This window comes from Scleropages formosus, chromosome 2 (assembly GCF_900964775.1).
Source record: "Scleropages formosus chromosome 2, fSclFor1.1, whole genome shotgun sequence".
Classification (NCBI taxonomy): Eukaryota; Metazoa; Chordata; class Actinopteri; order Osteoglossiformes; family Osteoglossidae; genus Scleropages; species Scleropages formosus.
Genome location: NC_041807.1, coordinates 40,827,842 through 40,840,591, shown reverse-complemented (window position 1 = coordinate 40,840,591; position 12,750 = coordinate 40,827,842). Strand labels below are relative to the sequence as shown.

Sequence of the window (12,750 nt, the reverse complement as noted above, 5' to 3'; positions counted from 1 at the left end):
TCCATTATATATTATGGATTTATTAATATATTAAAATCCATTTAATATATGGTCCCCAGACAGGGAACATATCATTTACATTCATTCATTCATCAGACGCTTTTCTTCAAAGCGACGAACATCTCAGCAAAAATACAATTTGTTCATTACTTTAGGAGAAAGACACACAGTTGCAGACAAGTGATTCTAAGTAAATATAGTTTGTTATTTTCCACTTTATGCACCGATGTTCATCGCTCGAGTAGGTTTATAAAACGCGGGGTAGATGAATCCTGATCACCTTCCTACAATTTGTTTAATAAAGGTTACATTTACATACAATACAGGAGTAACGGCTGTGTAAAGGCTTATCTGGGGATTATATAAAGTTGCGGTACATGAACATTTACACCATGAGCTTGAGAGATGATGGGCGAAGTGAGTCTGGAAAAGGTGAGTTTTCAGACCCTCCTTGAATGAAGACAGAGTTTCAGCAGTTCTGAGTGGGAGGGGGACGTCATTCCACCACAACGAGCCAGAACCGAGAACCAGATATTACATTGATAAGAAGAGATCAGAATGGATTAGCCGCCCATCAAAGGTTACACACTGATATTTTGTGTGCACAGCGGAAGTACATGCCCACGTGACCCGATTTCTGTGTGTGTGTGTGTGTGTGTGTGTGTGTGTGTGTGTGTGTGTGTGTGTGTGTCGGGAGAAAAGGGGGCGGAGAGGAAAAGTGTAACTCACTGAACGAAACACATGTAAACAAAGTGAAAGTGAAACAAGGGTGCTTCTCCTCGCCAGTTCGCTCCAATGGACGCTGTGAGCCGCACCGCTTGACCGCTTGACCGCGGCTTGACCGCTTGATCGCTTGACACTGCCCTGTAATAACTGGACTCAACGTGTTGCTCCGAACCCGCCCCGCACACTAGTAGCTCTGCGTCCCTCACTTTCCAACGGCTTCTTCCCAAACTACAAACGGAACTGCGTTGCTTTTCAACTTTACTTTAAATGCGGGTCCGCGGGTAACACATTTATATTTACATTGACATTTATTCACTTAGCAGACGCTTTTCACCAAAGAGACTTGAATGGATACTATGTTAGTGTAGTAGCCCACACACCTTTTCCACCAAGGTGACTTACACTGCTAGATACACTACTTAGAATGGGTCACTCATCCATACATCAGTGGAACACACTATCTCTGTCACTCACACGCTAGGGGTGAACCTGAACAGCATGTCTTTGGAGTGTGGGAGGAAACCAGAGCACCCGGAGGAAACCCACGCAGACACGGGGAGAACATGCAAACACGGATCACAATCTGTCGCAGTTGTAACTTCCGCTGCAAAACATACTAAAATACTGTGTCATATAAGAGGATGAATCAACACACGTGGCTTTTCTACTGTTGCTGCCGGAGGCAAATTAATCATGAACAATTAATGTGAATAATACAGTATGAATATAATGAGGAATATACTGTATATACATGTCAAATCAAGGTACTCTTTCTTTGTTTTTGCTGCCACCCAGCGGCAAGTGTGAGCAAAGCAGCTTTGCAGCTCAGTGGTACCATTGAGGAGGATGCATCACCCTGCTGAACACACACACACACACACACACACACACACACACACACACACACACACACACACACACACACTGAAACCGCTTCCTCCAAGTGGGGTCATGGCAAACCAGAGCCTAACCCGGCAACACAGGACATGAGGCTGGAGGGGGAGGGGACACACCCAGGATGGGACACCAGTCCATCGCAAGGCACCCCAAGCGGGACTCGAACCCCAGACCCACCAGAGAGCAGGCCCCGATCAAGCCCGCTGCACCACCACACCCCCTTTTTCATTGAATAGTTTTACTTAATAGTTATTAGTGTTACCCAACTCCTATTGTGTTGAATTTTGCAAATGTTTTTAACTCATTTGTAATTTTAATCTATGCTGTTACTTTTTTAATGCCCCTGCCATGAGCTTGCAGAAAAAGACATTTCATTGCCAGCAACCACTGCTGTACGTTGTATTGTTGTGGATTTGATGAATAAACCATTGATTGATTGATTCATCGATTGATAATCCATAACATGGTACAGAACTTTGTAACACTCTACTAGACTTCTAGACAACCCTGAAGTCGTGACACGAAGGTTCAGCATTTTGCTTGTTATAATAAAATGCTCAGGTACCACATGATGTTAAAAAGACTGCAGAACATAAGATGTGTCAGGATTAGAAAGTTTCCCTCTAAAAAAATGAAACTCTTGTTTCTGCAGTAAAACTCTGAGAATAAATGACAGTGTAAAGAGTCAGAAAGGAGTCCGAGAGAATCTCTGCGAGTCAAACTCCACTCTCTGCTCATCCTGCTCCTCCCACTCTGGTCTCAGTCCAACACCACACCTCCTGCAGCAGAAGCAGGAAATACGTCCCACTGCGACACGCACACAGGAACAGAGAAACGAAACTGAACTCTGCCCTCTGTGTGTGCAGTAAAATGGCAGAAGGTGGAGTTCATCTGGATCAGGACAGATTCAGCTGTTCAATCTGTCTGGATCTACTGAAGGATCCAGTGACTATTCCCTGTGGACACAGTTACTGTATGGACTGTATTAAGGGCTGCTGGGACCAGCAGGATCATGTTGGTGTCTACAGCTGTCCTCAGTGCAGACAGACCTTCAGCTCAAGACCTGTTCTGGGTAGAAACACCATACTGGCTGAAGTGGTGGAGGAACTGAAGAAGACGGAACTCCAAGCTGCTCCTCCTGAACACTGTTTTGCTGGAATTGGAGATGTGGCGTGTGATGTGTGTCCTGGGAGAAAGAACAAAGCCATCAAGTCCTGTCTGGTGTGTCTCGCCTCTTATTGTGAAACTCACCTCCAGCCTCACAATGAATCTCCAGCTTTTAAAAAACACAAACTGACTGATGCGACTGGAAACCTTCAGGAAAAGGTCTGTTCCCAACATGACAAACTGCTGGAGGTCTACTGTCGTACTGATCATCAGTGTATCTGTTATCTGTGTGTGATGGACGAACACAGAGGACATGATACAGTCTCAGCTTCTGCAGAAAGGACCAACAAACAGGTATGATCAATAAGTTAAATAATAAATACTTCATACGACTTCTAATTTTAAAACTTTATTAACTTTGCACAAATTGACGTTGTAAAAGCTTGAGAAAATGGAATGTGGTCCTTCGGCTCTAATTTTGTTTCCTTCTGAGTGTGTTTTGCTTTCAACTGTTGAAATGAGGAATTGCAGGTAATTTTGACTCCATCACAAAAACAGAACAGTGCAGTAAATGCAATTAAAAGCTTAAAAAATGTCTGTCTGTTTGAGAATTAGTAACTCTAGTATTTGTAGAATGAGGCATCCTTGTATCCTTGTCTTTCCGCAGAAGCATCTAAAGGCAACACAGAGTGAATTCCAGGAAGGGATCCAGCAGAGAGAGAAGAAGGTGCAGGAGCTGAGACAGGCTGTGGACTCACTCACAGTGAGTATGGAGCAGAGGAGAAGACAACAGCTCAGCTGGCTGCTGGAAGAGCCATTTGAGGGCTCAGTCAGGGCTCTCCTCCAGTCACACAGTGAGGAGACCACAGTTGGACCACTTTCCAGTGCTGTGGCTCTCAATCGCACTGAGTCACACTGTGGGGAATAAACAGGCTCCCTCCTCTCTGTGTGTCTCTAACAGCGCTCCGCACAGGCAGCAGCGGAGGACACCGAGAGCATCTTCACCCAGATGATCCGCTCCCTTGAGAAAAGGCGCTCCGAGCTCAAAGATGTGATCAGAGCTCAGGAGAAGGCTGCGCTGAGTCGGGCTGAAGGTCTCCTGGAGCGACTGGAGCAGGAGATTGCTGAGTTGAAGAGGAGAGATGCTGAGATGGAGCAGCTTTCACACACAGAGGATCACATCCATTTCCTACAGGTAACAACACTGCTTTTCTATGAGACTGGAGAACACAGCATGTGTGATACATTTATATGATACACTTAAAGGATGTGAGCTGGAGATGCTTCTTTCACTCATTCTATCTGTGTGTGTAGAGTTTCCAGTCTCTCTGTGTCCCTCCTGGACCTGTACACTTTGTACACTTACCCACCATCCCTGTGGACCCACACTGCTCTTTTGGAGATGTGAAGAAAGCTCTTTGTGATCTCAAAGCCCAACTAGAGGAAGCCTGTAAGAACAAATTCACAGAGATCTCCCAAACAGGTTGGTACAGAAATAAATACATTTTCATCATACACACATGATGTAGTACATTGTTTCTCATAAAACACATTTGTACATAGTTATTATATATATAAACAACATAGATTTACAGTAATGTTTGTGAATGTCTCAAAGCCCAGTCCATGTGAGTGTGTTTTTAGTGAAACTCTAATAACCATCTCCATTACAATTTTTCATTTAGCAGACACTTTTCTCCAAACTTACTTCCAACAAACTCAGTGTAGTGTTACCAGCCTACACCTCATTCACCAAGGTGACTTACACAGCTTGCACTATACACAACTAACAATGCATGCATACATCAGTGGAACACACTCTCTCTCTGTTACTCATACACTACGGGTGAACCTGAACAGTATGTCTTTGGACTGCAGGAGAAAACCAGAGCACCGGGAAGAAACCCACACAAACACAAGGAGAGCACGCAAATTCCACACCGACTGAGCAAGGATCAAACCCACGTTCCGTTGCAACAACCAGCCGCTGTGAGACACCAGCGCTACTCATTGTGCCACTGTGCCACCTCATGACAGAAGAAATGAAACCATAGAGTAAACACACATGTACACAGGACCAGAGGTAAATCCCATTCACTCACCTCTCTGTTTCTCTTCATCTCTTTCTAGTGAAAAAAGTTGTGGTGATTCCAGAAACCAGGACCAGAGAAGAGTTTTTACACTGTAAGTCTGTTCTCTCTCTCACACACACACATACACACACACGTGATTAAGTCTAAATGTTGTGCCGTTAATTGTGTGGAGTTTCCATGATCTCCCTGAGTTTGTGTGGACAGACGTGTGTGTTTCAGTATTTCAGTGCTGTGACTCACAGAGGTGTGTATAATAGTGAGAAACAAAACTCAAATAGGTGACAGACGAGACAAAGCGCGGTTCAAAACCCCCTTATGATGACCATTAAATCAAGGTTCTCGTTTACCCCGCCCGGTATGTGGTCACCGGGGCCCCACCCTGGAGCCAGGCCTGGCTGGGGGGGCTCGCATGCGAGCGCCTAGTGGCCAGGTCTATGCCCACAGGGCCTGGCCGGGTTCAGCCCGAAGCCAAGACGTGGAGCTGCTCTTCGGTGGGCTCACCACCTGCTGGAGAGGCCGTAAGGGGGCCGGTGCATTCTGATTTGGGCGGTGGTCGGGGCCCGGCCGACCCAAACCTCGGGCGCCAACTCTGGCTTTTGGGACTTGGAATGTCACCTCACTGGCAGGGAAGGAGCCTGAGCTAGTGCAGGAGGTTGAGAGATACCGTCTAGATATAGTCGGGCTCACGTCCACTCACAGCTTTGGTTCTGGAACCACTCTTCTCGACCAAGGGTGGACTCTCCACAATTCTGGTGTTGCCCAGGGTGAGAGGCAGCGGGCAGGTGTGGGCTTATTAATAGCCCCCCAGTTCAGCCGCCATGTGTTGGAGTCTACCCCGGTGAATGAGAGGGTCGATTCTCTGCGCCTTCAGGTCAGGGAATGGTCTCTCACTGTCATTTGTGCTTATGCGCCTTGCGGCAGTGTAGAGTACCCGGCCTTTTTAGAGTCCCTGGGGGGCGTGCTGGAAAGCGCTCCCACTGGGGACTCTGTCGTTCTACTGGGGGACTTTAACGCCCATGTGGACAGTGACAGTGACACCTGAAGGGGTGTGATTGGGAGGAACGGCCTCTCTGATCTGAACCCGAGTGGTGAGTTGTTATTGGATTTCTGTGCTAGTCACGGTTTGTCCATAACAAACACCATGTTCATGCATAAGGGTGTCCATCAGTGCACTTGGCACCAGGACACCCTAGGTCGGAGGTCGATGATCGACTTTGTAGTCGTTTCTTCTGATCTTCGGCCATATGTCTTGGACACTCGGGTGAAGAGAGGGGCTGAGCTGTCAACTGATCACCACCTGGTGGTGAGTTGGATTCGATGCTGGGGGAAAAAGCTGGACAGACCTGGCAGGCCCAAACGCATAGTGAGGGTCTGTTGGGAACGTTTGGCGGAGGCCCCTGTCAGAGAGGTCTTCAACTCCCACCTCCGACAGAGCTTCAACCAGGTCCCGAGGGAGGTGGGGGACATCGAGGTCGAATGGACTATGTTCCACACCTCCATTGTTGGGGCGGCGGTTCGGGGCTGCGGCCATGAAGTCTCCGGCGCCTGTCGCGGCGGCAATCCCCGAACACGGTGGTGGACACCGGAGGTAAGGGATGCCGTCAAGCTGAAGAAGGAGTTCTATCAGGCCTGGCTGGCTCATGGGACTCCTGAAGCAGCTGATGGGTACCGGCGGGCCAGAGGGAACGCGGCTCTGGCAGTCGCCACGGCAAAAACTCGGGCCTGGGAGGAGTTTGGTGAGGCCATGGAGGAAGACTTTCGGTCGGCCTCAAAGAGATTCTGGCAAACCGTCCGGCGACTCAAAAGGGGGAAGCGGTGTTCCGCCAACACCGTTTACAGTGGAAGTGGTGCGCTGCTGACCTCAGCTGAGGATGTCCTCGGGCAGTGGAAGGAGTACTTTGAGGATCTCCTCAATCCCTCCGACACGCCTTCCATAGAGGAAGCTGAAGCTGGGGACTCGGAGGGGGACTCGTCCATTACCCTGGCTGAAGTTGCTGAGGTAGTCAAAAAACTCCTCGGTGGCAAGGCTCCGGGGGTGGATGAGATCTGCCCCAAGTTTCTCAAGTCTCTGGATGTTGTGGGGCTGTCTTGGCTGACACACCTCTGCAGCATCGCGTGGAGTTCGGGAACAGTGCCTCTGGACTGGCAGACCGGGGTGGTGGTCCCTCTTTTCAACAAGGGGGACCGGAGATTGTGTTCCAACTATAGGGGGATCACATTCCTTAGCCTCCCTGGGAAAGTCTATGCCGGGGTACTGAAGAGGAGAATCCGACTGATAGTCGAACCTTGGATTCAGGAGGAGCAATGCAGTTTTCGCCCTGGCTGTGGAACACTGGACCAGCTCTATACCCTCACTAGGGTGTTGGAGGGTTCGTGGGAGTTTGCCCAACCAGTCCATATGTGTTTTGTGGACCTGGAGAAGGCATTCGACCGTGTCCCTCGTGGCATCCTGTGGGAGGTACTTCGGGATTATGGGGTTCAGGGCTCGCTGCTACGGGCTGTTCATTCCCTGTATGACCGGTGCAGGAGCTTGGTTCGCATTGCCGGCAGTAAGTCAGACCTGTTCCCGGTGCATGTTGGACTCCTCCAGGGCTGCCCTTTGTCACCGATTCTGTTCATTATCTTCATGGACAGAATTTCTAGGCACAGCCAGGGAACGGAGAGTGTCTGTTTTGGTGGCCGCAGGATCTCGTCTCTGCTTTTTGCGGACGATGTGGTCCTGTTGGCTTCATCGAATCAAGACTTACAGCGTACACTGGAGAGGTTTGCAGCCGAGTGCGAAGCGGCGGAGATGAGAATCAGCACCTCCAAATCCGAGACCATGGTTCTCAGTCGGAAAAAGGTGGATTGCCCCCTCCGGGTTAGGGGGGAGTTGGTCCCTCAAGTGGAGGAGTTTAAGTATCTCGGGGTCTTGTTCACGACTGAGGGAAAAATGGAGCGGCAGGTTGACAGACGGATTGGTGCAGCGTCCGCAGTAATGCAGTCATTGTACCGGTCTGTTGTGGTGAAGAAGGAGCTGAGTCGTAAGGCGAAGCTCTCAATTTACCGGTCGATCTACGTTCCTACCCTCACCTATGGTCATGAACTCTGGATCATGACTGAAAGAATGAGATCGCGGATACAAGCGGCAGAAATGAGCTTCCTCCGCAGAGTGGCTGGGCGCACCCTTAGGGATAGGGTGAGGAGCTCAGTCACCCGGGAGGAGCTCGGAGTAGAGCCGCTGCTCCTCCGCATCGAGAGGAGCCAGTTGAGGTGGCTCGGGCATCTGTTCTGGATGCCTCCTGGACGCCTCCCTGGGGAGGTGTTCCGGGCATGTCCCACTGGGAGGAGGCCTCGGGGCAGACCCAGGACACGTTGGAGAGACTATGTCTCCCGGCTGGCCTGGGAACGCCTTGGGGTTTTCCCCAGAGGAACTGGAGGAGGTGTGCGCGGAGAGGGAAGTCTGGAGGACTCTGCTTGGACTGCTGCCCCCGCGACCCGGCCCCGGATAAGCAGAGGAAGATGTATGGATGGATGGATGGATGGATGGATGGATGGATGGATGTTGTGATGACCAATGAAACGTACATATGAAGTCACGTGCTCAGAAAGAGTCTGGCGGGAATTCCTGTCATTGAATAATAAAGAGGTGCAGCGAGAGATTTGTCTGTCGTCACAAAGAGTCACCAGTTGAGGCTTCATGTAGCATCAGTAGTAGCTCCATTGGACTGTAGTGTCTCCACAAGTGTTTTTCACACGCGGCTGGAAATCCGTCTTGTGCACATTTTTGTCCTCCCAACACTTCGTAAATCTCCTGTGTCTGTGTTACAGAAACGTATCAAAATAAAAGTACGTTTACTAGACAGTGCACTTTCTCCACAAATTCACTGAGCAAGAGCAGTAAATGTAGTTGTTACACTGTATATGTTTGGCCATTAATTGCTGGTATTTTATTTTATCTGCCATTAGTACCTACAGCTGTAATTTACATGTAATATTACAATAAATCAAGCTAACAATGAGGATCAACTGAAGGCAAAAAGTCTTCTCTTCTGTTTCTCCTCCATCAGATGCCCATCAGCTCACACTGGACACAAATACAGTGAATGAAAACCTCAGTCTGTCTGAGAGGAACACAGTGGTGACCAGTGAAGGACAAATACAATCATATCCTGATCATCCAGAGAGATTTGATTACTATTACCAAGTTCTGTGTACAGAGGGTCTGTCTGGATGCTGTTATTGGGAATTTCAGTGGAGTGGAGATAATGGGGTTTGTATAGCAGTGTCATATAAAGGGACCAACAGGAAAGGAAAAGGTATTGACTGTATCTTTGGATACAATAACAAGTCCTGGAGTTTGTTCTGCTCTCCCTCCAGTTACAGTTTCTATCACAATAATGTAGAGATTCCAGTATCTGGTCCCATTTCCTCCACAATAGGAGTTTACCTGGATCACAGGGCAGGAACTCTGTCCTTCTACAGTGTCTCTAAGGACACAATGACCCTCCTCCACAGAGTCCAGACCACATTCACTGAACCCCTCTATCCTGGGTTTTGGGTTTGGTCTTCATCTAAAGTGAAACTGTGTTCTCTGAGATGAGAGAGAAAAGAGGAGCTGAGCTCAAACTGAAGGAAGAATCCTGTGTGTCTTCCTGTATTGTTCTTTTCAGACATTCTGCTTATTCTTCTGCTCTCTGTCAGCAATACTTCTTTAGACATTATTATTAAAGTTATCAGAGCTGTTTGAAAATCATGTCATTATTATTCTCTCAGTACAAGTGACACAGTGGTGCAGCAGGTAGAGCTACTACCTTGTGCTTCCTGCGCTGTTGAGACGTCGGTTCTAATTTATCTCAGTCTGTGCTCAGTTTGCCCGTTCCCTCTGTGTCTGTGTGAGTTTCCTCTGGATCCTCTGGTTTCCTCCCACATCCCAAAGATATGTAGTTCAGAGGAACTGGCAACACTAAATTGCCCACAGTGTGTGTATGGGAGGCTACCCTGTGATGTAATGGTGTCCCATCCATGGCAACACCACCGCCTTCAGCCTTGCCCCCACTCCATCCAGGATAGGTCCGGGACCAACACCGACCCTGATGAGGACATGCAACTTGTGAAAATGGATAAATCTTTCAGTACAGACACAGAGACACACACACTCACACACTACAGGAGTGTCCAATTCACCTGCACTGCTTGGCTTTGGACAGTGGGAGGAAACCATAGCACCCAGAGGGAACCCTACGGAAGAACATGCACACTCCCAACCAAATACAGTGGATTTGAACCTACACCGAAACAGCCCAGGCACTGAGAGGTGATGGCACCACCAGCTGTGTCACTGTTTCCCAATCATACAAAACCTGTATGGGCAAGTTACTTTCAGTTACTTTCCTACATACTGATTTACATCAGCACCGCTCTGTGTAGTCTCTAGAGCACCACATGCCCATGTGTTGTCCGTATTTGTATCAAAGTGTCGAAAGGAACTACAAAATATATGCAGTTTTCACAATTTACTTTGTAAAAGTTTCCATTCTCTAATTTGTCATGAAATAACATTTGTAACAAGTCACCTGTTTTCCAGGGTTTCTTCCTAAGCACAATGACAGTTCACCTCAGGTTTTGTTTCTGCTTTATTTAGTGTAGAATTTACAAAACGAACAGCGAACCATATAAATACAGAGACAGTGGTTGCCCAGGAAACCGTTTACAACACACTGGCCAAGCTCTCAGTAGAGGTGGCCTGTGCTGCCACCCTCAGATCCAATTCTCTGAGCTTGTCTTCCACCAAAGTGTTACTGTATCGCTTGTGAACACTAAAGAGAACTGAGAATGACCATGTTTTTCCTTTGGGTCTGCCGTGTTTGACAAATGTTTAGTCAGCTGTACAATACGGAGGGCAGTGGCACTTACTGCACAACTTCACTCACTTTCCGTGTGCATTTTAACCCCTTTCCAACATTTCATCAGCACTTTATAGATGTCTCAAAAACTTTTTAGTCTCAAGGAATTTCACTTGTCACTGGTTTGCACACCTGTTAAGCAGCGATCAGTGTAAAAATGTTGATTATTAAACATCAACTCCTGACAGTAAAGGGAAGGAAGCGGTAACTTCAGGCATTTAAGACGATATTAAGACAAAATCCTGAGATGTGCTTTTTATTTGTTGGCTTTAGGAATAATTTGCTGACATTACGGTGAAGATGTATGCTTTAGTACCTTGACATGCTGCATCTGAGCTGCAATCGATCAGTATTACCTGCTTGTTGGATAGGGACGTGTCAATTAACATGGAAAAATGAGAATTTAAAATAAAATAAAAAATATAGACCGGAAGGAAGCGTGGAATTTATAGGCAGAACACAACCGAGTTCCACAGGAAGGTCTGTCCTGCCCCTGCCCTTGGAGCGGGTCTCTGGTTTGCCACCCTTCTCCTGCCGCGTGGTCAGGTTTGGGTGGAGATACAGATTCCAAGAGGTCCAAGTACTGCAGCAGCGGTGAGTGTTTTGTTCTGTCTGATGGAAGGCCATGTGAGGAACGGAGGCTATGTGCAAAGGGCCACTTCGCATGCTTTTGTTGAGCACCTGGGGAGCGAAGCCAAGCAGGAAGAACAAGTCAGAACCAGTGGGAAGAGACCGACAGCCACATCACATGTCCAAGTTCTGCTCGCCCGTTTTCTCCAATGGTCTCTGTGAGCCGCACCACTTCACCAGTAGACCACTTGACTACTTGACACTGTCCTGTAATAACTCGACTCGACGTGTCACTCCAAACCTGCCTCGCACACACATCAAGCATGATCCCTCTGCAACAGCTGCAATACAAAAGAAGCACCGCGTCTTCACCAAGTAGTCGTGCGCTCCGTCGCGATCCAGCGGTTTCTTCCCAAACTACAAATGCGTTGCCTTTCAACTTCCACGTCTGTACCTCGGATGGTCAGATCAGGCCTCGATTTTGCTCCCAATCTACAAACAGAAACTGAAGCTTTGAGAAGAGCCTGTGATGGGTGTGGTGCAGTGCTGGACATCAGAAGTAGAGGAGAAACTGCAGGACTGCCTTGACTCTGGACTGGGACATGTTGTTCAGGAACTCACCTTCTAATCTGGACGAGTATGGCACAGTGGTCACGGACTTCATTCGGTACTGTGTAAGTGTCTGCATACCCAATAAAACAGCTTGCTCATTCCCTAACCAGAAACCGTGGGTTAGCCACGAAATCCGAAATAACAGCCGTGCACCACGCACCTGCGCGTCTCAGTCCAGAGACATGGATGGTACAAGAAATGTAAGTACAAGCTCTGGAAAGCATCAGCACAAAACGGGAATACAGCAGGAAGGTGGAATTACAACTGAACGCGTTTTACCTCCGTTTCGAGCTTGCAAATAAGACCCTCCAGTCCGAACTCCCGCAGCGCTGGATGACTCCAGTTTTACCATATCTGCGGCAGACATGAGAAAAAAAAACTTTAAACCACATTCAAATTTTGTCACATACACAACCATACTTAGTACGACGTGCAGTGAAATGCTTTTCCGACTGTATGTTATGTGTACTGTAATGACCCGCGTTACTGCAGGTTTGAGCGGGGGATGCATTTATTGTGAATAGTTGCATTCGGCCATTAGGGTGACTTACGGGCAAAATAAAGGGGTGACCGTGTTTGTCAGTGAGAGAAAGAGAGACCGGGGGAGCTAACTAAGCTGGGAAGGCTAGTTTAAGGTGCAGGTCCTTGATCACTTCTTGGCCTTTTGGCTAAGATCAAGTGCAATACCGTGGTTTGCAGTCAGAGGCCGTGAAAGAGCACTTCCACAGCCCTTTTGAGGGCTTTTTAGAACACTTTCAACCTGGCCTTGGGTTGCAGCAGGGGATGAAGGCATCGCAGACGTCGCCAGAGAGACAGGCGAAGAGGATGACGGCAGCTGCAATGAAGACGATGACAACGGC

At 48.1% G+C, this 12,750-nt stretch overlaps 1 protein-coding gene across 1 annotated transcript; it reads left to right on the top strand.

Moving 5' to 3' along the window:
• The first annotated feature begins 2,469 nt into the window (after positions 1-2,469).
• LOC108934899 (E3 ubiquitin/ISG15 ligase TRIM25-like) lies at positions 2,470-10,056 on the top strand. Its single transcript, XM_029249696.1, has 6 exons — positions 2,470-3,084; positions 3,398-3,493; positions 3,692-3,925; positions 4,045-4,213; positions 4,861-4,914; positions 8,873-10,056. The coding sequence occupies exons 1-6, from the start codon at positions 2,494-2,496 to the stop codon at positions 9,403-9,405; spliced, it is 1,677 nt and encodes a 558-aa protein (XP_029105529.1). The 5' UTR covers positions 2,470-2,493; the 3' UTR covers positions 9,406-10,056.
• Positions 10,057-12,750: the final 2,694 nt, after the last annotated feature.